This window comes from Myotis nattereri, assembly GCF_964212035.1.
Source record: "Myotis nattereri genome assembly, chromosome: 1".
Lineage (NCBI taxonomy): Eukaryota > Metazoa > Chordata > Mammalia > Chiroptera > Vespertilionidae > Myotis > Myotis nattereri.
Genome location: NC_138075.1, coordinates 108,909,309 through 108,937,005, shown reverse-complemented (window position 1 = coordinate 108,937,005; position 27,697 = coordinate 108,909,309). Strand labels below are relative to the sequence as shown.

The window sequence follows — 27,697 nt, the reverse complement described above, 5'->3', positions numbered from 1 at the left end:
TTATCTTCTAACTCACTAATTTGGTCCTTTCCTTCTTCTAGTCTACTGTTGAAACCTTCCATGCTGTTTTTGATTGTAGCTATATCACTTTTCATTTCTTACTGATTCTTGCATAGGTTGTTGATTTCCTCATTCATCCGGTGAATGAATTGTACAACCAGTACTCTGAATTATTTTTCTGTCATGTTGCATGCTTCAATATCATTAATTTCCTTTGTTGGTGACTCCTCATTTTCTTTCCTCTGGGGGTTGTGTTGTCTCCCCATTCTGACTATCTCCAGATGGTTCAAATGTCGAGTTGCATGGGCGTGGGCTGTGTGCAGTGGGAGCTTCACACCACCCTAGTGTCACTGAAGAGCTCTGACACTAAGATGTGTGGTTGTGGTGGGTCGGTGGGAACTAGGCTCGCTCAGAGTCAGGGTTACGAACGCTCAATGTGGCCTTGTGTGCGTACTTAGAATCAGGGACCCCTTCTGCCCCATGCTGAAACAGAGACCCCCCCCCCCAGAGTGTGTTGAAAATTAGAGCCCCGTAGCGTGTGCCAGGAGTCAGAGTTCCCCAAGAATCCAGTATCAGAGTCTCTGTTGCTTTGTGCGGCCTCACATTGAGAATCAGGGTCCCCATGTGCACATGCACCAAGAATTGGAGTCACTGGCTTTTAGTGTGAATGCACAGGGAATCAGGGATCCCAGGCACAGGTGATAAGAAACACAGTCAAGTCTTGCCCGGAGAATCGGGGTCCCAGGACCCGTGCTGCAGGGAACAAGTTCCCAATGTTCACGCTAGCTCCCAGGCTAAGATTCCTGTAGCCCGTGCTGCAGGAAACAAGTTCCCAGTGTTTGCGCGTTAGCTCCCAGGCTAAGGTTCCTGTAGCCTGTGATGCTGGGGACAAGTTCCTGGTGTTCGCACGCTTCCAGGCCAAGTTTCCTGTAGCAGCACTGAGGTCCTGGCAAGGGGTGGGTCTATCAGTTACGATGGTGCTGCCCGGGAGCCTGCGGGGAGGGGGATGGGCTCTGTTACTCACAGAGATCTGTCACGGGGATGTCTGGATTCTTGGTGTCCGTGGCTCTGTAACTGTGGTCGCAGTTCTCTGTCCCCAGTGACTGCAGGGTCCTGGTTTGCATCTGAGACCAGACTGAGTGGTGCTGAGGCCAGGATCCTAGTCTCAAGCAGCTCTGTTTCTCAAGATGGTGTGGTCTCTGTGCCTGTGCTGGCTGCCCAGGAGTGTCCGCACTGGGAGCGGGGCTCTGCCATCTAAGACTGCCTGGTTTAGCAGCCCCTTAGAAGACCTGAAGAATCTAACCGTCCCTAGCTCATACACACACACACACACACCACATGCATCCACACACTCCTCTATCACTCCCTCGCGCTCTTACACTCTCTCCCTCCCCAGCTTACTTCCGGTCGCCATCTTCTCTCCCTGAGTTTATTCTTGTGTCTGGTGAAATTGGTGGTCTAGTTTCATTCTTTTGCATGTACCTGTCCAATTTTCCCAACACCATTTATTGAAGAGTCCGTCTCTGCTCCAATGTATGCTCTTACCTACTTTATCAAATATTAATTGATCATAGTGGCTTTGGTCAATTTCTGGGTTCTCTGTTCTGTTCCATTGATCTATATGCCTGTTCTTGTGCCAGTACCAGGCTGTTTTGAGTATAGTTGGTTTGTAGTATAACTTGAAATCTGGTATTGTGATTCCTCCAACTTTGTTCTTCTTTCTCAAGATTACTGCACCTATTTGGGGTCTTTTTTGGTTCTATTTAAATTTTTGGAGTGTTTGGAAATTCTAGGCTTGTGGAATATGCTGTTGGTATTTTGATAGGGATTGCATTGAATCTATAGATTGCTTTGGGTAATATCGACATTTTAACAATGTTGATTCTACCAATCCATGAACGTGGTATATTCTTCCACTTTTTCATATCTTGCTCTCTGTCATTTTTCAACGTCTTGTAGTCTTCAGAGTACAGGTTTTTTACCTCCTGAGTTCAGTTTATTCCTAAGTATCTTAATTTTTTTGTGGCAACAGTAAATGGGATTTCTTTTTGTTTGTTGTTTCTCTTTCTGAGAGTTCACTGTTAGTGTATAAAAATGCTATGGGTTTTGGGGCGTTAATTTTGTATCCTGCTATGTTTCTGAATTCATTTAATAAATCTAATAGTTTTTTGATGGAGTCTTTAGGGCTTTCTTTGTACAGTATCATGACTTTTGCAAATAATGAGAGTTTTACTTCCTCTTTTCCAATTTGGATGCCTTTTATTTCTTCTTCTTGTCTGATTGCTATGGCTACAACTTCCAGACCTATGTTGAACAAGAGTGGTGAAGGAGGGCATCCCTGTCTTGTTTCTGTTCTTAGGGAAAATGGTTTTAGTTTTTGCCCTTTGAGTATGATGTTGGCTATAGGTTTGTCATATATGGCCTTTATTATGTTGAGGTATGTTCCCTCTATTCCCACTTTGCTGAGAGTTTTAAAAAACTGGTATTGGATTTTGTTGAATGCTTTTTCTGCATCGGTTGATATGATCATGTGATTTTTGTCTTGCTAATTGTTTATGTGCTGCATCACATTTACTGATATGTGAATATTGTATCAGCCTTGCATCCACAGAATACATCCCACTTGGTCATTATGTATGATCTTTTTAATATATTGCTGGATCCGATTTGCAAAATTTGGTTGAGGATTTTAGCATCTATGTTCATCAGGGTTATTGGTTTGTAATTCTCTTTCTTTGTCGTGTCTTTATCTGATTTTGGAATTGGGTAATTCTGGCCTCATAGAAAGAGTTTTGAAGTGTTCCTTCCCCCTTAAATTTTTGGAATAGTCAGAGTAGAGGAGTTATTTCTTATTTGAATATTTAGTAAAACTTCCCTTTGAATCCATCTGGAACAGGGATTTTGTTTTCTGGGAGTTCTTTTATTATTGCTTCAATTTCATTAGTAGTTATTGACCTATTCAGGTTTTCTGAATATTCTTTTTTTTTTGGCTGGGGCGGGGGGAGGCTAAAATATTAGTATTTTATTTTATTTTTTTTAAATTTTTTTATTGATTAAGTTATTACATATGTGTCCTTATTCTCACATTACCCCCTATCCCCCCCCCCCCACTCATGTCCTCACCCCCCTGTTGACTGTGTCCATTGGTTAGGCCTATATGCTTGCATATAAGTCCTTTGGTTGATCTCTCCCCCTTACCCCCACCCTCCCCTACCTTCCCTCTGAGGTTTGACGATCTGATCCATGCTTCTCTGTCTCTGGATCTGTTTTTGTTCATCAGTTTATGTTGTTCATTATATTCCGCAAATGAGTGAGATCATGTGGTATTTATCTTTCTCTGACTGGCTTATTTCACTTAGCATAATGCTCTCCAGTTCCATCCATGCTGTTGCAAATGGTAAGAGCTCCTTCTTTTTTACCGCAGCATAGTATTCCATTGTATAGATGTACCACAGTTTTTTAATCCACTCATCTACAGATGGGCACTTTCTGAATCTTCTTGATTGAGTTTTGGAAGGTTGTATTTTTCTAGGAATATGTCCATTCAGCCAGGTTTTCCTGTTTGTTGGAGTAAAGTTGTTCATAGTAGTTTTTATTATCCTTTGCATTTCTGTGGGGTCAGTTGTTACTTCACCTCTTTCACTTCTGATTTTGTTCATTTGGATCCTCTCTTTTTGTTTTCTGGTGAGCTGGCTAGAGGTTCATCAATCTTGTTTATCCTTTTGAAGAACCACCTCTTAGATTTATTGATCTTTTGTATTTTTTTTTTTTCAGTCTCTAAGTCATTTATTCCTACTCTGAACTTTATTATTTCCTTCCTTCTACTTCTTCTGGGCTTTTCTTGTTGTTCTCTTTCTAAATTTTTAAGTGATAGTGTTAGATAACTTATTAGTAGTTGTTGTTTTTTTTTGTTTTTGTTTTTTGGTAGGCTTGTAGTGCTGTGAATGTCCCTCTCAAGTCTCAAAACTGCTTTCACAGTGTCCTTTAGATTTTGGATTGTTGTGTGTTCATTTTCATTTGTTTACAGGATGATTTTTAAATTTCTTCTTTGATCTCTTTGTTAACCCATTCATTGTTCAATAGCATGCTATTTAGCATCCTTGTATTTGAGTATTTTTATTGTAGCTGATTTCTAATTTCATGCCATTGTGGTCTGAGAAGACGCTTGAGAAGATTCAGTCTTCTTGAATTTGTAGAGACTTAGCTTGTGTCCTAATATGTGGTCTACTTTTGAAAATGTCCTATGTGCACATGAGAAGAATGTATATTCTTTGGCTTTGGGTGGAATGTTCTGAAGATGTCAATTAGTTCCATCTGTTCTAGAGTGTCATTTAGGATTGCTGTTTCCTTGTTGATTTTTGGTCTAGAGCAGTGGTTCTCAGCCTTGGCTGCACATTAGAATCACCTGGGAATCTTTTTAAAATCCTGATTTCTGGGCCTCATCCTTCAGAAATTCTGTTTCTTTGTTACTAATGTTGTAACCCCACCCCATAACAAAGAAACAGAATTTCCGGAGGATGAGGCCCAGAAATCAGGATTTTAAAAAAATTCCCAGGTGATTCTAATGTGCAGCCAAGGTTGAGAACCACTGGTCTAGAGCCGTGGTTGGCAAACCACGGCTCGTGAGCCTCATGCGGCTCTTTGGCCCCTTGAGTGTGGCTCTTCCACAAAATACCACGTGCGGGCGCTCCATGCGCAGAAGTCGGTATTTTGTGGAAGAGCTGGTATTTTGTGGAAAAGCCACACTCAAGGGGCCAAAGAGCCGCATGTGGCTCGCGAGCTGCGGTTTGCCGAGCCGCAGTTTGCCGACCACTGGTCTAGAGGATTTATCTAATGTTGTCACTGGGGTATTAAAGTCCCCTACTATCGTTGCATTGCTGCTGATCTCTTCCTTGATAGCTTCCTGAAGTTTTTTTTTAATGTAGCTGGGTGTTCCTGTATTGGGTGCATATATGTTTACCAGAGTTATATCCTCTTGTTAAATTGATCCCTTTAGTATTATGAAGTGGCCTTCCTTATCTCTTGTTATGGCAATAAGTATTGCTACCCCAGCTTTTTTATTTCTTCATTTCCATTTGCCTGAAAAATTTTTTTCTGTCCCTTTTCTGTGTGAGTCCTTTTCTCTGAGGTGGGTCTTTTGTAGACAGAAGATATATGGGTCATTTTTTTAATCCATTCAGCAACCCTATATCTTTTGATTGGAGCATTTAATCCATTTATGTTTAAGGTTATTATTGATAAGTACTTGTTTGTTGCCATTTTTATTCTTTATGCTTGTGTTCCTTCTTCCATTTCTATTTCTCCTTTGTAAAATAGCCCCTTTAGCATTTCTTGCATTCCTGATTTGGTGGTAATAAATGCCCTGAGTCTGTGTTTGTCTGCAAAGCTCCTTATTTCACCTTCAATTTTGAGTATTCTTGGATTCAGTCTCTTGCTTTGAATCACTTTGTGTACTTCATTCCCTTCCCTTCTGGCCCGATGTGTTTCTGTTGAGAAATCAGTTGTTAGTCTAATGGTAGACCCCTTGTAGGTAACTTTCTGTTTCTCTCTGGAAGCCTTTAAGATTCTCTTTGTCTTTTACATTTGTCAATTTAATTACAATGTGTCTTGGTGTCAGTCTTTTGGGTTCATCTTGTTTGTGACTCTGTGTGCTTCTTGGACTTGTATGACATTTTTCTTCCCAAAATCAAGGATGTATTCTGTCATTATTTCTTCAAACAGGTTTTCTATTCCTTGCTCAGCTTCCCCTTCTGGCATCCCTGTTATGTGGATGTTATTTTGTGTTATCCCAAAGCTCCCTTAGACTCTCCTCTTGCTTTTTAAGTTTTTTTCCAGTTGCTGCTCTGCTTGGATGTTTTTTTCTACCTTGTCTTCTAAATTGCTGATTTGGTCCTCAGATTCTTCTAGTCTATTGTTGAAACTTTCCATTGTGTTCTTTATTGGAGCTATGACATTTTTAATTTACTCTTGATTCTTACATGTGTTGGCAAACTTCCATCCAGATGTTTGAGCATCCTTTTAACCATTACTTTGCATTCTTTCTCTGAAAAATAGCTTGCCTCCATTTCATTTAGTTCCTTTTCTGGTGATTACTCCTTTTCTTTCATTTGGGGGTTGTTTCTTTGTCTCCCCATTTTTTTCTGTTCCTTTGTCATTGTTTCTATGTATAGATTAAACTGCTATGCTACCCAGATTTTTTGGATTTGTCTTATGTAGTAGATGTTTTGTGGGACCAAGTGGTGCAGCCTCTCAGGTCTTCTGTACTGAGTGTTCTAGGGAGGCCCCCTACTTGAGATATTTGGGTTCTGCTGATTTATTGAATGTTACTATGGGCCCAATGCACAAAGATTCGTGCACGGGAGGTGGGTGGGGGGGAATCTCTTAGCCTGACCTTCACCCTCTTCAATCCGGGAGCCCTCAGGGGAGCCCTCTCCAATCTGGGAGTTTCTGTCTGTCTTTGCAATAATATGAACGAATTGTCTGAGACCCCCAACCCAGTTTGGTTTGTTGCTCACAGAATAATAGAGGCATTTTTTTTTCTTTGCTTCATTGGTGGAGATTTCCTGGAAGTTTTAGGAAATTTTTAATTTTAATTTTTCCTAGACACTCTGATTTTACTTATGTCTCTCATCTTTGCTTTTCCTCCATCCCCCACTGCAACAGTAACTTGCTCCAGGCTCACTTTGCTCTAGTGTCTAGGAGATCCGTCTGCCACCAGAACTATGATTCCCAGCATTCCTGGTGCTCTCCGTGCTCTGGGCTTCTGCTTCTGGTCCTGGGCTGCCATCAGAACTACTATTCCCAGAATTCCTGGTGCTCCTCGCACTGGGAGTGACTGAGGGAGCCATGGCCTCCCAAGCCTCTGGCTCTCCTGCTCTGCTCTCCACCCTGCAACTGAGGGAGCCACTTCCCCCCAAGGGAGCAACCGAGGGAGCGACCGAGGGAGCCATGTCCTCCCAAGCTGCTGGCTCTCCCGCTTCTGCTCTCCACTTGGCACCTGTGTATGCAAATTAACTCACCATCTTTGTTGGGTTAATTTGCATATTTACCCTGATTGGCTGGTGAGCGTAGCAAAGGGACGGTCAATTTACATGTTTCTCTTTTATTATATAGGATTGTCCTGTTCCTGGATGGAGTATCCTCTCAGGGTGTCTGATTATGTAGCTTGCTCTCTACCACGTTGTGCTAGCCATTGTAGAGGTGCTGACTGAAAAGCACAAAATACAACATGACAAGACATCACACAAAAGGAACAGAACACAAATGTATACAAGACACCTATAACTCCAACAAAAGGGACCACCAGAAAAAAGAGAATTAGGAAAGAGAAAAGAAATAAAAAATGATGGAGGAAAATAAAAAAGAAAGAAAGAAAGAAAGAAAGAATACACAGAGAAAACACAATAAAACAAACAAATAAACCAAAGAGCATAAACAAAAAACACCCAGAAAAAATGGTGGTGGTGGGGGGTGGGGGGGTGGGGTGGAGGAAATCTCACTAAAATCCGTGAAGTTCTCATGAAGGTCCTTGAGTAAGTTTATAACCATGGTTTTGAACTCTGTATCCAGTAATTTGCTTGCTTCCAATTCTTTCATTTGTGACATGTTTCTTTTTCTTTGTATTTTAGCTGTGTCCCTGTGTTTGTTTCTATGTATTAGGTAGACCTGATGTGTCTCCTGGAATTGGTAGAGTGGCCTTGTGTAGCTGGGCACTCTAGGTGTGCCCCTGTGTGGGCTGTGTGCACAGTCTTATAGTTGAGCCTTGAGTGCTATTGGCATCACTGGGAGGAATTGACCTTCTGGCCAATTGGCTGTGAGGAGCAGCTGTGGCTACAGTGGGGCTGCTGTGCAGGAAACACCCCTATGGAGTAGGACTTGCTTCAGTAGGGCTTTGGTGCTCACTGAGTCTGTGTCTTGAGTGTGTCACTTATGGGTTTGTAGAGTTGTAATCTAGTATAGTCTGAAGCTGTCTACTGGGTGTACTGGCTCTAGGGCCACCAGGGAGGTGCAAAGTCAGCCACTGCCCGGAGCCAACTGGCAGGAGCTACAGAGAGATCTGCAGATGGTTGCTATTTGTATTGGTCTTGGAGGTGCCCAAGTGAGGCTCAGCTGTGAAGCAAGGCAGGCTGGTGCTAGTGCCAGGTCTTCAGCCTTTTATTAAAGGTTTGGGGGCTGCTGACACCAGCTGCAGCTTGTTTGAGAGATTTTAGGAAAGTCTGAAGCCTGAGCCAGGACAGGCCATTCATATGTAAAAGCTGCTGCAAACAGGGTGGGGCTGCAAATTGGATGGGGCATGGTCTCAGGGAATCACTAGGGTGGAGCAAACAGTATGTGCCAGGCGTATAGAGACTCAGATATGGCCCTGCCAGTCAGCTGTAGGACAGGGGAGGTCCCAGCACAGGAACAGTGACCCCTGCAAGCATCCCTGTCTGTGAGAAAACTGCTTCTGAGTTCCTGCCCAGATGCCAGACAATCCAATTCCTCCCTGGATGTGTTTGGGTCTCCAAAAGCCACCCTGTGCTGGAGCTCAGAGTCCAAGTAAGTTTGTGTGCTGGTCTCCAGCAGCCTCCATCTCATTTAGCCACAATCCCCACTGTGAAAACCAGCCTATAGTTAGGGGGACTTTTCTTCCAAGCTCTGGAACCATAGGCTGCAGTTCTGGTGTGGGGCTGGGACCCTTGCTCTGCATGGGTGGCCTCTGCAGGGACGATCTCCCTCCCAATTTAAAGAACGGCACATGTGGGTGTTGGAACAGCCCATTTGGTGCCTCTACCTCTCCTACCTTTCTCAATGTACTTTCTTCTTTACTTCTCTAGTTGTAGGACTTCCATTCAGCCAGCTTTCAGGTGGTTCTGAATGATGGTTGTTCTGTATTTTAGTTGTAATTTTGATGTGGTTGTGGGAGGCGGCAAGTGCAGGTGTTTACCTACACCGCCATCTTGGTTCTCTCCTCCATTGATTTTTAGAGAGAGTGGAAGGGAGGGGGAGAGACAGAGAGAGAAATATTGATGTGAGAGAGACACATCAATTGCCTGCCTCTTGCATCAGAGCTGGGGATTATGCCTGCCACGGAGTTATGTGCCCTTGACTAGAATCTAACCTGCAACCTTTCAGTCTGTGGGCTGATGCTGTATCCACTGAGCCAAACTGGCTAGGGTGACCTCACCTAGATTTAGCAATTGTTGACATTTTGCTATATCTTTTTTTCCTGAGCTATTTGAAAGTACATTATGGACATCACGGAATTTCACTCCTAAATATTTCAGCATCCATCTCTAAAAAATGAGATAATGTCTATCTAACCTTAAGTGGTCACATATTTCTTTCATTTTATCTTTGAGAGATGAGGATGATGACAGATGTGGAGACTGAAGCTTGGGAGGTGGCCTGTCCTATCCAAGGTCACGTAGCAGAGGGCTCTAGGAGGAGACCTGTGATCTAGGAGGTGGGCTGCAGGTGTCAGCCCAGGCCTGGCAGAGATGGGATAGGAAGGATAAGTGATCTGGAGCTGGGCAGGTGGTTGAGCAGGACTCCGATCCTCTGGCTCAGGCTGGAGGTTCCAGCTGGAAACAGGAAGCATCTGTCTTTAAAAATGTATCTTTATTGTTCAAAGTATTACAAATGTCCCCCTTTTCCCCCATTGACCCCTCCACCCTGCACCTGTCCTCCCACAGGCCTTCACCACACTATTGTCTGTCTTTTAATTTAATCATCTCTCCTTTTGTTTGCTGTGGGGATTAATCAGGAACTGCAGCATCAGGAAAACCTAAAATAGCTTTTTATGTTACTAAGTCATAATATAGGTGGGTACTTGGTACTTAGGAGGAGGGAGCAGGGAGAGCCAGGGGAGTCAGAAAGGCTGCAGTAGAGGAGAACTTGGATTGTATCATGAAGATGGGGTAGGAGATTGACAGGTGAGCTGGGTCAAGGAGGAGGGAATTCCAGATAGGAGATAGCATGTGCAAAGGTGAGAGGAGCTGTGGATGGGGTCAGGCCAGGGAGGAGGTGAGGCTGCCCAGATGGGCCTGAGTTGGTTCCAAGGATAATGGGGAGCCATGGAAGTTTTCTGAGTAGAGGACATGTGGGGATGATCCCTCTGGCTCCATAGCAGGGAGTGCTGGAGGGGACATGCTGGCTGGGAGGCTGGTCTCAGGTGAGCTTGTGGGGGAAGGGAGGATGTGAGTTTGAGACAGACAAGATGGGAGTGGGAGGATGATCCAAATCCTGGTGCTTATCTCATCTCCTTGCTCTGTGGCTCCAGGCCTTCCCAGGACCCTGGGATGGGGATCAATTTAAGGTGTATTTTCCTTTACAGTGTATAAAGTCTGCTCACCCCTGACCCTTAGTAGATCTTGGAAACAGTCCCCTGAGGTGGACAGAGCAGACACAGCAGGGAGCCATTCCCCACTGACAGGTGTAGGCCAAGCTTGCCCATGGTCCTGCAGGCAGGTGGAGATGGGGTGGGATTTGAATCCAGGATACAGGGCCTCTAGCCAGCTGCCCACATCACCTTTACTATGTCCTTATCACCCCCAGCCATCTTCTCCCTTCCCCTCTCTTTCGGAGCCCTGTGCTCCTTCCCTATTTGTAGAGTGTGGGGCTTTTCAGAAGCATTAATGAGAGAAAATACATTGGACTTGGAGAGGAATTATTGCTGTGTGTTCTCCAAGGGGTGCCTCTGCCCTTGCGTCTCCCAGCCATATTGAAGTCGGCAGCCACACCAGAATACCAATGATTCTGGGCTGGCACTGCTCTTAATCTGTTGGGGAGCCCTCCCTGGGCAGATGGCACTCATCAGTGGCAAAGCTGTTTTCAATGAGACCCGGGCACTATTGACCAGGACTGAGTTCTCTGGGATGGCGGCACAGTCCTTGGCTGGGGAGGAGGGGTGGATAGGGCCTCAAGCCCAGGTCCCTCTCCACCTCAAGCCCTCTGCTGGAGACACAGCTCTGAGCCATTCCCGGGTGGGGGCACGCATCCCTGCCCAAGGAGGAAGGGGCACATATGAAACTGCCAGTGGCTTCTCAGGGCCTGAATTCCTCAACTGGGTATTCAGGTACCTGTATGAACTTGACCCTCTTTGTCCTGTCTCTTCCAGGAAGCCTTCCTTTATCACTGCTCAGCTCACATTGCGTTTTCCATTTTTAAGCCTCTTGTGCCCCCTGGAGCAGGGTCACAAACCCATCACCTACAGGGGACAGGCAGGTAATGAGTGGAGCAGACTTTGTGTGGTGGGGACTGGCAATGTGGAGGCACAGGGCACCATTTTGGAAGCCCTGCCATAGGCACTTTCACTCCCAGTTCTGCTAAATAGCCTTTGCTCCAGGGCCACCATTCCTGTCTGCAGACCAGAGGGCGCTCCCCGAGAGCAGGCCCTGTTCTCTGTCCTGCAGCCTGTCTCCCAAAGAGATGGGCATGGGCTGGGCACCGAACAGGCTTCCTGTAAAGCATCAGAGGCTCTGGGGGTCTGGGGAGTACTCAGGGCAACCTTTTCATGTAGAGATGGGAAAACTGAGGCCTCTGTTCTGCTCTAAGCAGACGATACTTCTGTGCTCTGATAATCCCTGCACAGGCATAGGAGGGCAGTTTTTGTACCTCCCTTTTAGAGAGGAGGAACCTGAAGCTCAGGGTGGCTAGATTCAGCCTGTGCTTGAATTAGTCTGTTGGAACCCCAGTGCTAGCCACCTCTTTCTGGAAGGATTAGGGGGTGCTGAGGCATGCAGCATCACCTAAGGGGGTGAGGTGCATTGGTGTCCAGAGTATAAGCCCAGCCAGGAAGCCTGGGATCCTGGCCCTGATCTGCTACTAAATCCCTGTGCGACCCAGAACAGAGGGCTCTCTCTGTACCTCGGTTTCCCTGGGTCAGACTGGGAGAGGCTATGGAGGGGTTGAGACTTTGGGGGAATCATGGAGCTCACGTGGCTTTGGTCTGCCTGCCAGCCCTGCTCAGTGCTTTTGTTCAGCTCCTGGACTCCCTTGACCCAGTCCAGACTCATAATGAAACCTCTTGCTCCCTTGTTCTCTGGAGTCACCATCATGTGGGAGGTGGTGACTGCAGCACTGAAGCAGGACTGCCCAAACATAAGGGCTGTGCCTAGAGCCTCACCCCTGCATGGCCCAGCACTTCCTTTCACACACTCAGGATGGATTCACAGGGATCACTTTGTGTAGCCCTGGGCTGTAAGTTGGGGAAACTGAGACCCAGAGAGTCCGAGAGTGAGACTCAAGGCTGCCACTCATCCACTCAGACTCTGGCCCGTCGAGCTGTGCTCTTACTCGTCCCCACAAGGCAGCACCATCTTGGACAGCTCTTCCCTGCTCAGGGGTCCTGGCTGGAGCTTGGGGCTCAGAACCTGTACTGGTCCGTGCCTCCCAATAGTCCCCTGATGTGCAGGCACAGGTGGGCCGCTGAATCTTCTCTCCTGAAGGATAGCCTTGTTCTTTCCTGCTCCAGGGTTCTGAATCTGAAACAGTTACATCCCCTCCACACCACGTGCATAAGTTTACATCAGTGCTCACAGACCTCCTAAGTACCCCTCACTGGAGACTCGGGTAGGAACTCCTGCTTTAATCATTTTCCAGTGATATGGTTAATGTTACATTTCGTGCTGACCTAGGACAGGAAGCTAGGCATCTCAGGCCCCAGGCCATGCTCTTTCTGTCCGGCTCTGTTGCCTTATGAAGGTCCCACTGTGTCCCTGGCTAGCGGTTAAGTGCTGTGATAATCCACTCATTCTTTCCACAACCTTTAGTTTTCGATGCCTCCTCTGTGCCAAGCTCTGAGTGCAGAAAAGAATAAGACCTACCCCTCACCTATCAGCACTCAGAGCTTCGGGGTCAGGACAGGACAGAGGTGACACAGGGTGGGGATCGCAGAGGGGCTCCTGATCCAGCCTGGAAGGAGAAGTGTGGGGTTGGGTCAGAAGAAGCCACTTGGAGGACACTGGAGCCTGGTCAAGGAGAGAGGGTACCCTCATAGAGAGAACGGCAAGTGCAAAGGCTGGAGACCTTTCTCTGTCAAGGAGGACAGGCGCCTGGTCTAACTGGAGGGTGGTATTGTGAAGCACTGGGTCAGGCATGAGGTTAAGTGCCTGTTGGGGATTGGTCACTGGAATTTACCACCTGTTCCTGGCCTATCTTCGGGTCTGCTGGCTGCCCATATTTCCTAACACACACACCTCCTGGGTCTCCTGTCCCTCGACACATTACCTCTTTACTGTCATCCCTGGAAGTGATAACACACATGCACATGCACTCACACATTCTCCCCTGGATACAGACACTTCCACACACCACCTCCACAGTTCACCTCTGCAGACCCACATGAACCCTCTCTCTGTGAACATCAATAGCTGCATACACCAGTCCCCTCTTCTGGTATCCACCCTTTGTCTTCACAGAGAGAAACACACCCCAACTTCTCTGTTATTTTTTCCTCCTCTCTCTCCCTCTTCTTCCCTAGCACCAGAGCCCTGTAAGAGTTCAGAGCTGAGCCCCAAAGCCCCCTCCCTTGTTGCCCTCACCCCAGGGCTCTCCCCTGAGCCTCAGCCTAGGGTTTCCCAAGACTGTGATATCTCAGTGTTTTCTGGATGCCTAAGGAAACCTTCCATCCCAGTCCAGGGGAGTCAGAGGCCCCTAGCTTTAGCCTTAGCCAGTCTGGACCACCTGTGTGACCATGGCAACTTCCTGTCATGCCTTGGTTTGGAGGAGCAGCAGTGTGACTCCGCATTCTCCAGCATAGGGAGGTTCTTCAACTGGTGTTAGAGCTCTGGTGTCCCTGAGGGGTCCTCAGGGTAGCCTGGACAGACCTCTTCCCTTTCAACCATAACAGGGCTGCTTAGGTCTGCATTTTATGTTAGGGTCCGGGCAGGATTTAAAGGAAAAGCCCCATCAACTCTTTATTCATTTTGCATTTCTGGTTGCAAAAGAAAATCCAAAAACATATTTGTGGATAATGGAGACCATGAAAGTCTTCTTGTCCCCCTCTAGGAGGTGTTCACTGTAACATCTGGATATTGCCTTTTGGGGCATATACCACCAAACTTATTTATAAAGATGGGCTCATTCTGAAGTATATTGTCCAGCTTGTTATTTATCATATTGTTATACATAGAGGCGCCTTCTTCTGTCAGGTGGCTGCAGACTGTTCCATAGCATGGATATGCTGTATTTTATTTGAATAGTCTGTTACTGGAAAACATTTAAGCCATTTCTGATTTCTTTTCTACTATTACCAGTAGCACTGGTATGAGCATTCTTGAATGCTTATATGTGAGTGCCTGTGCTGTCATTTCTGTAGGAGAGCTCCTAGAAGTGAGGTTACTAGGTTTTAGGGTGTGTGGGTTTAAAATGTTATTCAGTATTGCCAAATTACCTTTCCAAAGGTAGAGCCAATTCCTGAGCCCTCATCCCCCCATATCCTTGTCAGCACTGGTTGTTTATTTATCAATTTATTTTTTCCGAATCTGATGGGAAAAAAATGGTATTGTGTAATTTTCATTGTATTTCTCTGATTGCTAGACAGGTAGACCAGCTTTTCATATACTTATTGGCCAATTTAGTTCTTTTTCTGTGGGTTTCTAATTCGCTGTCAATTTTTCTTTTCTTTTGTCTTTTTCCTTATTGATTTGTAGGGGCTCTTTGTATATTAGTGGTATGTTCTGGCAGTATCTCACTTGCCCTTAACTTTGTTTATAGTGTCTTTTTGCTGTACAGATGTTATATGTGTTTGTGTAGTCTGATATATCAAGTTCTCACTGTATGCCTTCTGGATTTAATGTCTGGCATAGAAAGGCTTCTCCCACTGCATACAGTTTCATTTCAAATAAGAATTTTATTGCTGAAAAATCTTTGCAAAGCCCAGGTTTGTAGGCTCCTCCTAGAAGCTGCAGTACTGACTGGGGGAGGTGGACTGGCCCATCTGCTAATAATCCATTTTCATCTATGCATCTCCCTCTCTGGCTAGCTTGGGGTTGCAGTTGCTCTGTCTTTCTTTGGGCCTCTGTCTGTCCTTTGTGTGTTGCCCCTCCTTTCTGTGTTTCTCCTGTTTTCCATCCCCAGCTGGTTTTCCACTGGGCAGTGGTAGTTAAGGATGTGAAGTGGCAGCTGTGGCAACCCTCAGTGGGTTGGGATGGGATGGGATGGTGGTTGTCACGGAGCATCCGCCCCTCACTTTCCACCTGCCTCTCTAGCCCCAAATCACATGGACTGCCAGGGCAGGCCCTGGCCCAGTTCTCTCAGAGAAACACATTTCCTGCCAGGAGTCGGAGAGCAGGATCTGAGCCAATCCAAGTTCCTCCTCCACCAGGAAGTCTTTCCAGATAGCTTCTTCTACCACTTCCACAGCCCTGGACCTGACCCCGCCCTTTGGTCCTCACTTCCTCTCTCCCCCCCCCCCCCTGCTTTCTCATTATTGAGCAACCTGGGGTCTACCTGGCTACCTCTCAGGGTCTTGTTTTCCACCTGTACAAAATAGGTCCTGAGAGTCTATATCAGCTGCTAGGAGTCATGGCCTATGTGGGATAGAGGAGAGCCTGGTGGGTCTTCCAAGTCAAGCTCTGGAAGGTGTCCTCTTTCCCTCTCAGTACTAAACCCCATCCCAAAAGAAACAGATAAAAAAACACTACAGGACAGAATTTGCAAGCAGCTGACAAAGAGATGGGGACTTGAGTTCCATAAGTGAAGACTGATGACTAGGGCTCAGTCATTCTCTGTCCTGCCCCAGGTCAAGGACAATGTCTGACTCACAGGAGGAAAGAATGAACAATGTAGGAAGGTACTGAACCTGGGGGAGGGGAGGGCAGTCGAGGGCACTTTCCTCATGGTTCCTCATTTCTAGGGGCTGGACTGCTAATGGGGACTCCCCCCGCCCCCCTTTACCTCCTGGAGGGGAGGCCTCCTTGTGTGGGCTGATAGAGTAGTTGGTAGACAAGTCAGGGAAATCCTGAGGACTCTGAAGCGTGGCTCAGAAATGCATAACTACAGTTTTTGGAGGAAATTTCCCTGGGCTCCTGCAGCCCCCTGGACTTCTGTCCCAGCATCCTCCCTCTGACCACAATGGCCTTACTTCTTTCTGAGCTTTAGGCAGGCAGGAGTGACGTCCTTTACATCTTTTTATCCTAATCATCAAGTACAAAATGGAAGGAAGGAAGGAAGGAAGGAAGGAAGGAAGGAAGGAAGGAAGGAAGGAATGGAGGAAGGAAGGAAGGGAGGAAGAGTTGGGGGGGGGGTGGTTGGGTCAAGAGTTCAGGTGTGGGGAAGAGGAGACCTGGGTTCTGGGCTTGACTTTTTGGTTGACTTGCGGGGTGTCCCCAGCCCTCATTGGGCACTGAGCAGGTCCAATGTATAGTGGGAGTGGGTCTCTCAAGCACTGTGATTCTGTGACTGTGTTGACCAGAGTAGGCACATGCCTCTCTCTCTCTCTCTCTCTCTCTTTCTCTTTCTCTCTCTCTCTCTCTATCACACACACACACACACCACACATACACACACATATACAAACACACATGCCAGCACTATCCTCTGATCACAGTGTCACTGAGCACCTACTGGGTGCCAGCCCCACACAATATGAACCCACGCTGGCAGTATCATGTGATAGCAGTGTCCCTGGAAGTCCATGCTCCCCAAGGCACATGGTAATGCCATTGAACACCCAGACATTTGCTTTCCAGACCTCTGTGGACTCCACTCAGGGGGAAGGAGCCAGGAGGGCAGGAGGGCAGGCTATTATTTTCTTCACCCCCTTGGCTCTGAGGCCTGTAGGTGGGATTTCATGTCCTTCCTGGAACTTGGCACACATGAAGGCCTTGTCTGGGAGAGCTACTGGCTCTATTTGTGTCTCCTCCCTTGCCCCAAATCATTATGTTCTCACTAAGGTCCCATTCCCATAGCAACTCCTTGGGATGCTGTTGAGGAGAGTATAGGAGCTTCAGGAAAGTCTGGGAAAAGGAAGTGGGAAGCCCATTCATTATCTGGTAGTATGGCAGCTGGGGGCTTGGAGTGGTGCTGTGGGGATGGCTTGCCCTGCTAGCTCCAGTGGAACTAGGCTCAGGTGGTCAGGAATCCTGCCAGAAGAGGGCTGCCTGATTGGCCTGGGCCTGGTTAGCTTGTGCCTGTCTACCAGGAGCCAGTTTGGGCTATCACCAAGGACACTGCCTAGCTAGTCCTGGCCTGGAGGACCCAGGCCTGAGGAACTGCCCAGGTTCTGGCTATCCCTCTGTTTAGGTTGGTACCATTGGGTCCTGTCCTGTCCTCCAGGATTAGCAGCTATTAGGAGGCAACCCTGGGGAATAGTTTGGGACTGGTGCACTGTGGACTAGGTAGGCCCTCTCTTACTGGGTCCACACTCCTTTGTGGCTCTGTTGTCAGGACGGAAAGGCCAAGGTAGGCCCTAGAACCTGCTCAATGCCCATGTCTCTACATCCTTTTTAGAGGAGAAGATTGTGCTCATGAAACAAGGATACCCTTGCCTCTAAAGAATCCCTCCATCTTCACCTGCCATGTGCCTAGAAATTCTACCCATTTGCACCTTAGTCTTGATAGGATATTGGTTTTGGAAGGGAGTCAGAGGCCTTTGCCATCATCTGCCCTCATTATGGCAGCTGTCTCTGAGCTCCATCTATCCCATCTGGAAGGCCCTGTGAATCCCCCTGGGGACCTGGGCCTGTGCTGATGTGCCATGTGGGGAATGAAGAGGGAAAAGAGGGTCTGGTCTTCCATGGAGAGAGTGAGCTGCTCATTCTTGTGAGGACTGCCAGGAGCCAGGCCTGGGCTAGATGCCAATTTTCCATGGTTGCCTTTCACCACCACCTCTGGGCACCACCTGCACTCATATCTGCTAATCCTTGTCTGTGCAGTGACTCCCGTTTGAAGGTGCATTACCGGGCACTCCCCAAGCCATACATCCATGAAATCACAGCTGTGATGTGCCTGACAATTTGTTTTAATACACAGAAAAATAAACACATACTTATGGAACTAAAAATTTGCCTGTGCACCCCCACTGGCATGCATCTCACACTTTGAGAAATGCTGATCAGATTGGAACCTCTTGGCAACAACTCAGAAGGGGATTTGGGTTCTTTGGTTGAGAGATTGGGGAAACTGAAGCTCAGATGGGGAAGTTTTGCCCAGGGCTGCACAGCCAGCAAACGTTCAGCCTGATGTCTGTGGCCTTTCAGCTTGGGCTGTTGCCAATGAGACAGGACTCCCTAGTGTCCTCTCCCCCAACGGAGGTGGGTGGTGGGGTGGTGGGTGGGTCCCAAGTTACTCTTGGAGAATGTGTAGTGAAGGAATAAACCATAAACTGGAAGATGCTGGGGAAGGGAGGGCTGGGAGGGTGAGAGCTGTAGATATCCTGGGGAATCATAAGGTGGAGGCTCAGGCACCTGGTAGGCATCCCAGGTGCTTTGTCTGCTCCCCCTCAAGGGCCAGCCCCCAGGGGCCTGCTTCCTGAGGCAGAGCTGGGAAGGAAGGCAGGCCTTGGTGGTGGCCGGATACTTACTGTGTGCCAGGTTACAAGTCCCTTCTCTCTTTTTATCTTCCTAGCAGCCATGGCAGGCAGAATGGTATCCCCATTTTATGGATGAGAGAAGTGGGGCTCTGAGACTTATCTTCCCAAGGTCACAGAGCCAGTGGGTGGGGAAGCATATTCAGATCCCCCTCTGCCTGGGGCCAGAAACCCAGTACTCCCAGGGTTCAACTTGTCCCAGCTGGTGGCATAAGTGTGTGTGTGTGTATATGTGTGTGTGTCAGTGAGTGTGTCGGCAAGAGGGAATGTGTGTATGTGAAAGATGTGAGTGTTTATTGTGTGTGTGTGTGAGAGAGAGAGATGTATGAGTATTTATTGTGTGTGTGAAAGATATATGTGTTTATTGTGTGTGTGTGTGCAAGATGTATGAGTGTTTATTGTGTGTGTATGTGAAAAATGTATTTATTGTGTGTGTGTGTGTGAGAGAGATATGTATGAGTGTCTATTGTGTGTGAAAGACATACGTGTTTATTGTGTGTGTGAAAGATATATGAGTGTTTATTGTGTGTATGTGAAAGATGTGAGTGTTTATTGTGTGTGTATGTGAGAGAGATGTATGAGTGTTTATTGTGTGTGTGTGAAAGATGTATGAGTGTTTTGTGTGTGTGTGTGTGAAAGATGTCTGAGTGTTTATTGCCCAGCCAGGTGGAATCAGACCAACTGCATGCATAGCCCCCCACTGCTCCCCAGAATTTCCCCCTGCTGTCCTGTTTCAGCTGACAGCTCATCTCCTCTTTCTCTCACAGCTTCCTGTGCCCACAGCTCTGAGGCTCTGGTGTCCATGGGCAAAGAGGGCAACTGAGTCAAGCCCAGGCTGACACCAGCCCAGTTGCACTCCCCAAATGCCTGCCAGACCTGAGGTAAGAAACCATTCTGGGCCACTGGGTAGAGTGGGATCCCCAAGGGAGAGCCATTCTGGGGTAGTCTTTCTGGGAGTACGTCCTTCCCTCCTTTCCCCCATAAAGTCCAGTCTAGGAGGCTTGACGGTGTAGTGCCCTTTCCCACTAACTCTTCCTATACCAGGCCTCTGGAAGCCAGCTCAGAAGCCTGGGGCATTCTTTTGAGCAACAAGGTTTCATGGACTTGCCAGCTAATAGGTTCCTGTGTGGGGTGGGAGGTCTCTAATGGTGAGCTGAAGGAGTCTGCCCTTGGTTCTGTCACATTGTTGACAAAATGTTTGCATGACTGCAGGTTAGGAGGGAGTGGGAACAGGTGGACTGAGACAATCAGGGTCCAAGAGGCTGTTAAGAGGCTGGCTTTGCTGTGTGGGGTTTAATGAGATTTGCAGGTCCAGGCACTGTCCAGGCAGGATGAAGCACAGCCCCATGTATGTATATGTGGCAAGCACTGGCAGCCAGGTGACCTTGGCTCTGTGTGAGCAGAGCAAATGGCCTCTTGGACTGTATCACGAGGAGAAGGACACCCAGAATGTGGGAGGTGACAGGCAGCATCTCACACTTTGAGAAATGCTGATCAGATTGGAACCTCTTGGCAACAACTCAGAAGGGGATTTGGGTCTTTGGTTGAGAGATTGGGGAAACTGAAGCTCAGATGGGGAAGTTTTGCCCAGGGCTGCACAGCCAGCAAACGTTCAGCCTGATGTCTGTGGCCTTTCAGTCCCATGTGAGAGAATGTGGAGAAACTGCAGTAAGTCCCGAAGAGATGGGAAGTGGGGAAGGAGTGGGAACTCGGTTGATGCCTGGCTTGACTACCAGCTTGCTTGTGAACTTGGACAAGTGACTTCTAACCTTTATCTGGGACAACCACGTATAAAGAAGACCGAGTGGTTCAGCAGGGCAGCAGGCCTCCAACCCTCCTCCTCAAGAAGGGGTGGCAGTTTTGGTAGGTGTGACTGAGGCTCAACTGACACTGTCCTCTCAACCAGGAAGCTGGTGGGGGTGTGGCAGGGAGCTGACAGCTGGGTCTCCTTCCTAGGCACTAGACCAGTGATGGTGAACCTATGACACTCGTGTCAGAGGTGACACGTGAACTCATTTTTTTGGTTGATTTTTCTTTGTTAAATGGCATTTAAATATATAAAATAAATATCAAAAATATAAGTCTTTGTTTTACTATGGTTGCAAATATCAAAAAATTTCTATATGTGACATGGCATCAGAGTTAAGTTAGGGTTTTTCAAAATGCTGACACGCCGAGCTCAAAAGGTTCGCCATCACTGCACTAGGCCTTGCTTTGAAGTCCAGTTATCTCCAACAACATATTCCTGCTAATCAGTGCTGGGTGTAATGAGCAGCTGATTAGCCCCTCCAGTTTAACCTGTAATTGCCACTGAGAGATGGGGAGAGAGGATGCTGTCAGGGTTGTCTTTGAGGTAGCCAGGGTGATGGTAGGACCTGGGATAGGGAAGGCAAGGAGGCAGGGTGGCCGGGCCCTACCCCCACCCTCAGGAGGGGCCACAGCAGCCTCCCCCACTGTCCAGGTGGCTGGCACTGTGGAGGCTCAGCGGGCAGGGAGCAAGAAGAGAAGCTAACTCAGAGAGGAGACTGTTCTCAGCTGGGAATTGGGGTGTTGGATGAGAGGATGCCTGTGTTGAGACTCAAAGGCTGTAGGATTCTTTAAAAATGTTCTGTTTATTGGATCATTAAAGAAATGCATGTGCTGTGTAGAAAATGTGAGCACTTGGGTGCTTATCCCATCAATCTTTTACAAAATATGTTTTTATGACATAATTGGGATCAAACTGTACTGTTTTGTAACCTGCCTTTTGCACTTAATACTATAGCAAGATAGTTTTTCCATCATTAAATACTCTCCTGTAACATGATTTTTTAAAACTATATATATTTAAATATATATATATATATATATATATATATATATATATATATATTAATATATGTTTTTATTGATTTCAGAGAGGAAGGGAGAGGGAGAGATAGAAACATCAATGAAGAGAGAGAACCAGTGATTGGCTGCCTCCTGCACGCCCCTTCCTGGGGATCAAGTCTGCAACCTGGGCATGTGCCCTTGATCAGAATTGAACCTGTGACCCTTTAGTCCACAGGCCGATGCTCTATCCACTGAACCAAACCAGATAGGGCTGTGATGTGATTTTTTAAATGGCAGTGTAATGTTTCAGCCTGTCTGAGCCATAGCATGTTTAACCAATTCTCTGTTGTATATTTTTATTATTGCCAATGGGGTATCATTATAAATACTGCCTGGATGCACAAAGTTATATATATACATATATATATATATATATATATATATATATATATATATATATATATGACTATGATGGGCAGAGGGGGTTAGGGGAGGGCCCTACCTAAGCAGAACTGTAGAGGCAGGGGACTTTGGAGTGTTTGGGAGTGGTGTGCTCACGAGGGGGCAGGGCTGGTCATGGGCAGCCTTGGAGGCATGCTGAGGAGCTGATACTTAATTCGGCAAAGCTCTGAAGCCTGAGGAAGGCCAGGTTTTTCCCTTGCCCTGTCTGCTCCGCTAGTGCTTCTGTGATTTTTTTTTTTAAAAATATTTTTTTATTGATTTCAAAGAGATAGGAAGAGGAAGAGAGAGAAACATCAATGATGAGAGAGAATCATTGATTGGCTGCTTTTTGCACGCTCCCAACTGTGGATGGAGCCCACAACCTGGGAATGTGCCCTGACTGTGAATTGAACCGTGACCTTCTGGTTCAAAGGTTGACCCTCAACCACTGAGCCATGCCAGCTGGGCATTGCTCCTGTGATTGGAAGGGGTGGGCAGGATGGTGGGGTTGGGGAAGGGCATGCAAGGGTGGGGTCCCAGATGCTAAAACCCTTGACCTCTCACTGGAGGAATTATATCCCCCTCCCCCCGACAGCCCTGCCCAAGTCTACTCCTTGCAGGAGGGACATACATGTCAGCTCTGAACATTCACTGACCCCTCAATCAGTGTGGCTGTGAGTCAGGCCTCCTTCATCCCCTTGGTTGGGAGTGGGACGTGGCCCAGGGCCCTGAGAGGCAGGGGGAGAAACTGGGGTGGGGTGTCTCCTGACCTTTGGACCCAGCTGGTGGCCCCTCCCCAGTGCTCTCCTCCCTGTTCACATTCGTTCACCCGAGCACTGCTCACAGGCTGGATAGAATTATCCATAGATGTTGGTCTCTTTCTCCCCATAGATGGTGTGGGCTCTCAGGACAGATCTAGCCTGATTCGCTTCTTTGTTCCCTTGTGGCATACACCAGCTGCTGCACAAATTCTTACTAAAGTATTAATTAGTTCAATGGTTCATTCATCATTCATTCAACACAGACTTACTGAACACCTACTATATCCCAGGCCCTGTTCTACATGCCCAGCATCCCTGGGTCAATAAGTTAGACCAGGTCATTGCTCTCATAAAGCTTAAATTCAAACAGCATAGACAGAAAAATACTAGATAAGTAATTAATAATATAATGTTTACGAGTAATAAGCGCTGTGGAGAAAAATAAGGCAGGAAAAGGGAGCGAAGGTGCAGGGGGAACCATTCTCTATAGGATGGGCAGGAAAAGGCCTCTCAAATGAGGTACCCTGTGGACAGGCTCTGAACTGGGAGCCACCTGGGGGAAGAGGGGCTGGGAAACAGGGCCGCAGGGTGTGAATAGAGGTGATTCATGCTCACAGGCTCTCCCTCACTGCCTTGTAGACAGTGATGGTGGTTGGTTGGTCATGGCAGGGAGGAGGACTTGAGTGTAGGAAACTGAAGGTAGTGAAGGACGGGCTGTGAGAGATCAGAATGTAAGAACTTCTGGGTGGTGAAGCCTTTGATTGAACTGAGCAACAGGGGGCCGAAGATGGGTGTGGAGGGGAAGGAAGAGTCCTATTTGGAGGTGTTACATTTGAGAGGTCCATAGGCAGGTAGAGAGGCTGTACAGACCTGGGTGTAAGGTTGCAGCTGAGGGCCAATGGGGCATGGGCATGCCAGGGAGGGAGTCATCAGCATTGGGAGGGTTTAAAAGCCTCCATGCTGGGAAAGGGTCATGGACAGGAGGGATCTGGGCCTCGCTGCTTGGGGTGGCTCTCACCCCTACGGCTCCCTACCCATGGGCAGGCCTGTTACTCCAGCCTTGCAGACACGCCCTCTGGATTTGCCAGCCTAGAGAAACTGCTGCCAGCTCACCCTCTCAGCTCCTCCTTCCAAGTGGCCTAATGATTGGTACTGTCATTCTATAACATTCTTCAGGGCTGCTGTGAGCAGGAAATGGGGTGCTGATACTGGACCTAGTCATCTCACCCTTCCCTCTCCACAGGGAGCCTCATCTGGTAAGTCTGGAATAGCTCAAGCCCCTCTAAGCCCCGCTGATGGTCACTACTACAGGCCTGCCTTCATGTCATGTTCCTCCTCAAAAACCTTATGGCCCCTTTCAATGGCTGTTGGTACCTTTCACCTGGTGAGCTACCTATCATTTTACTGTCATCATCTTCAACTTGTCTTCATCTTTGCCTTCCTCATCCTCTGTCCCTCATGTCTCCTGTCCACCCCTGCTCCTCAACCCCATGCACTGCTGTCAAAGCTCTTCCAAATGGAATTCTGCTCAACCCATGGAGCTCTGTGTCCAGGGTGCCCAAGCTTGGCTCTGGATCAGGACCACCCAGGGATGTTATTAAAGAGAGGATCTTCAGGGGCCCACCAGGACATTCTGATTCAGAGTCACTGTGGGGTTCCAGGAATCTGGGTGGTTAACAAGCTCCACAGTCACTTCTGATGGTCTGCTGGTCCAACCCAGACTCACACTTGGAGACTGCAGCTATCCTTGTACTCCTGCAGGGATGAGGACCTCACTATCTCCAGGGCAGCTCAGGCCCGAAGGTGGCTCTGATGTGGAGAAAGCTCTTCCTGTGCTGACTGAACTGAACCTGCCTGCCACCTCCATGGAGGTCTTGGCTCCACATGGGGCAGGGTTTTACTTGGCACTTAAGATCTCTCCTCTCCTACTCCCAGGGCCCAGTGTGTGTGTGGGGGGGTGGGGGTGGGCTGGCATGTGATGAGAACTGAGGCAATGTCTGTGGCTTGATGGGTGGAGAACTTGCTCCTTCCACCTCTGCCTGCCTGGAGCAACTCTCTATGCTGAGGATGTGGCGGCCACATCAGCCAACCCTCTGTGTGTCTGTCGATCCAGCATCACCATGTGTGTCAAGGGCTTTGGCCTTGTTAGAGCATATCCCATCCTTCATCTCACGTAATCCTTATCATAGCTATGTGGAAGGTGGATGCTGTTGTCCTGTTCATTCTTCTCAAAAGCATTTATTGAGTGCCAAGCAGTGTGCTAGAGATGATGGGGACAAGCCTAAAGTTTAGAGAGGAGCGGGGCCTTGTCCAGTGTCATGGGACTGTTGAAGGCCTGAGTCAGCACTGAAACCCAGGTCTGCAGGTATATTAGTTTGTTAGGCCTGCTGTAACAAAGTATCACAAACTGGGTGGCTTAAACAGAAACCTATTGTCTCAAAGTTCTAGAGCAGCAGTTCTCAACCTGTGGGTCGCGACCCCTTTGGGGGTCGAATGACCCTTTCACAGGGGTCGCCTAAGATCATCGGAAAACACATATAATTACATATTGTTTTTGTGATTAATCATTATGCTTTAATTATGTTCAATTTGTAACAATGAAAATACATCCTGCATATCAGATATTTACATTATGATTCATAACAGTAGCAAAATTAGTTATGAAGTAGCAACAAAAATAATTTTATGGTTGGGGGTCACCACGACATGAGGAACTGTATTAAAGGGTCGTGGCATTAGGAAGGTTGAGAACCACTGTTCTAGAGGCTTGAAATCTGAGGTGAAGGTGTCCCAGGGCTGTTTCCTTCTGAAGGCAGTGAGGGAAGATCTGTGCCAGGCCTCTTTCCTTGGCTTGTAGATGACCATCATCCTCTGTGTCCCCCAAGCTGTTCTCCCTGTGTGCATGTCTGTGTCCTTCTGTAAGGACACAGACCATATTGGATTAAAGGCCCATCTTCAGACACCAGTCTGACCTCATCCTAATTAGCTAATTATGTCTTCAATGGCCCAGTTTCCACGTAAGCTCACACTCTGAGACAATGGAGGTTGGAGTTTCAACATACAAAATTTGAGTGGAGGGGCACACAGTTCAACTCCTCATGGCTAGACCTTGGATTTCTGCAGCTGTGCACAGGTGATAGGGAGTATCTCATGTCTCAAGGTGTGCAAGGGGAAGGCAGGCTTCCTAATCTGTCAGGGACCGAGAGGAGATTACTCTCTCCTTGGCTTGTAGATGACCATCATCCTCTCAACCATCAGGGTCATGACTAGGGCTCTCAGAGGTCTGTTTCAGCCAGGATTTTAATCAGGGCCTAGGGCAGCCATGGGCAAACTATGGCCCGCGGGCCGGATCCGGCCTGTTTGAAATGAATAAAACTAAAAAAAAAAAAAAAAAAAAGACCGTACCCTTTTATGTAATGATGTTTACTTTGAATTTATATTAGTTCACACAAACACTCCATCCATGCTTTTGTTCTGGCCCTCCGGTCCAGTTTAAGAACCCATTGTGGCCCTCGAGTCAAAAAGTTTGCCCACCCTGGCCTAGGGACAACCTCATCTCTGTACACTCTCGTGGTAGACAGGTACATATGATCAGGCTGGAAGGAAGAATTTCTGGGGCTCTGTACCCCCAGCTGGGTGACCTGGGGCAACTGCTTTCACTTCTGGGCCTCATTCTAACTAACTGTGAATTTGGGACCATCCTGCCTACCTGTAAGAGAATGAATAGGAGGATCTTTGCTTTTGTTCATTTTTATGTATTTGCCCTATGGACATTTATTCAGTATGACTGTTTGCTAGGCCCTGTGCTGTCCCCAAGGAGATAGATACTCAGGGCCCTGGCCCTCAAGGCATGTACTGGCCAGGGCCCTGATGTAGGTGGCACTTAAGGTTATGCCCACTCTGGAGCCAGACTACCTGGATCCAGTTCTAGCTCTTCCTCTAGCTAGTGATGTGAATTTAGGCTACTTATTTAAGCTCCTGAGGCCTCAGTCTCTTTATGAATAAACTAGGGGGTCCAGTGTATGAATTTGTGCACCTTGAACTGTGGGCCTCGTGGGCACAGGGGTGGGTCTCAGCCCATCCTCCACACCCCCACCCAGCCCCTCCCGCCATGGCTCCCAGTCCCCTGTCTGCCGGCAGCCCTGCTCCCCCTGCCCCTGTTGCTCCCACACATTGATGGCGCCAGCCCCACTCACACCCACTGACAGTGCCAAGCGATTAGGGCCTGCACCAGCAGCGGCAGCAGGAGCGAGCTGCTGCCCGATAGTCCCTCAGGAGCAGGGGGAGGTGGAGAAGCTCTCAGGGGCAATTGGGGTGGGCAGCTGCCGCTCGCCCCTGCTGATGGCGCTTGTCCCTGCTGACAGCACCAAGCAATCAGGGACAGTGCCAGGAGCCAGGTGACAGCAACAGGTGCGAGTGTTGGGCGAGACTGCCACACGCAGGAGCAAAGAATTTTCAGTAACCACCAGAGGCTCGCCCCAATGACAGCGACCTGTGCCCTGCCTTGGTCTGGTGCCCCCACTCACCTGCTCAACCATCCTGCTGCAGCTGACGCCCACCATGTTCTGTGGTCAGCACACATATTAGCAACGGGTTGTTTGGTTGTTCGGTTATTCCGCTGTTCGGTCTATTTGCATATTAGCCTTTTATTATATAGGATTGGGAATGAAAATCTACCTTGTGTGGATTAAGTAGGCTAGTTTATGTAAAAGGCTTAGAGCAGTATCTGGCACATAGTAAATGTTCAATAAATATAATTCTAAGTCATCAGCTATAGCACAATATGATAGAGGGCAGAATGGGGAGCTGCACATTGAGTGTTAGGTAGGCTGTGTGGTCCCTGCCCTGTCATCCTGTTAACCCTTTAATGATTTGCTACCTTTGCTCCAAGGGCACTTTGGGTGTGGGATAGTGAGGGAGATATGGAGCAGGCAGGCCCAAAGGGAGAGGTTGGAGGCCTTCTCACAGTCATGGGTAGAAATCTGGAGGTCAGTGCAGGTGGGATTGAGTGGGGCCACTCCTGCCTCTGTCCTCTGGGAAAGGGGTGCCCAGGTGTCAGGTGTTTGGCTTTGTTAACTTTTGTGTTTAGTTGGCAGGTTTTGGGGGAGAGGAGATGGGAAGCAAAATTAAAATTTCTCTTTGAGAAGTTGAAAACTTCCCAATTAAAGGATTC

At 47.7% G+C, this 27,697-nt stretch overlaps 1 protein-coding gene across 4 annotated transcripts in view; it reads left to right on the top strand.

Annotated features, from left to right (window-relative positions):
- LINGO1 (leucine rich repeat and Ig domain containing 1) overlaps positions 1 to 27,697 on the top strand; it is a 264,052-nt gene that overhangs the window by 22,452 nt on the left and 213,903 nt on the right. For 2 of the 4 annotated variants that reach the window (XM_081084403.1, XM_081084402.1), the window contains exon 2: positions 19,279 to 19,392. In XM_081084403.1, the coding sequence (XP_080940529.1) occupies positions 19,375 to 19,392 (18 nt within the window). In that variant the 5' untranslated portion in view covers positions 19,279 to 19,374. Of the gene's footprint in view, positions 1 to 8,157; positions 8,539 to 19,278; positions 19,418 to 27,697 lie in introns of those variants that run through there. The other 2 variants (XM_081084404.1, XM_081084407.1) reach the window with 2 other exon arrangements.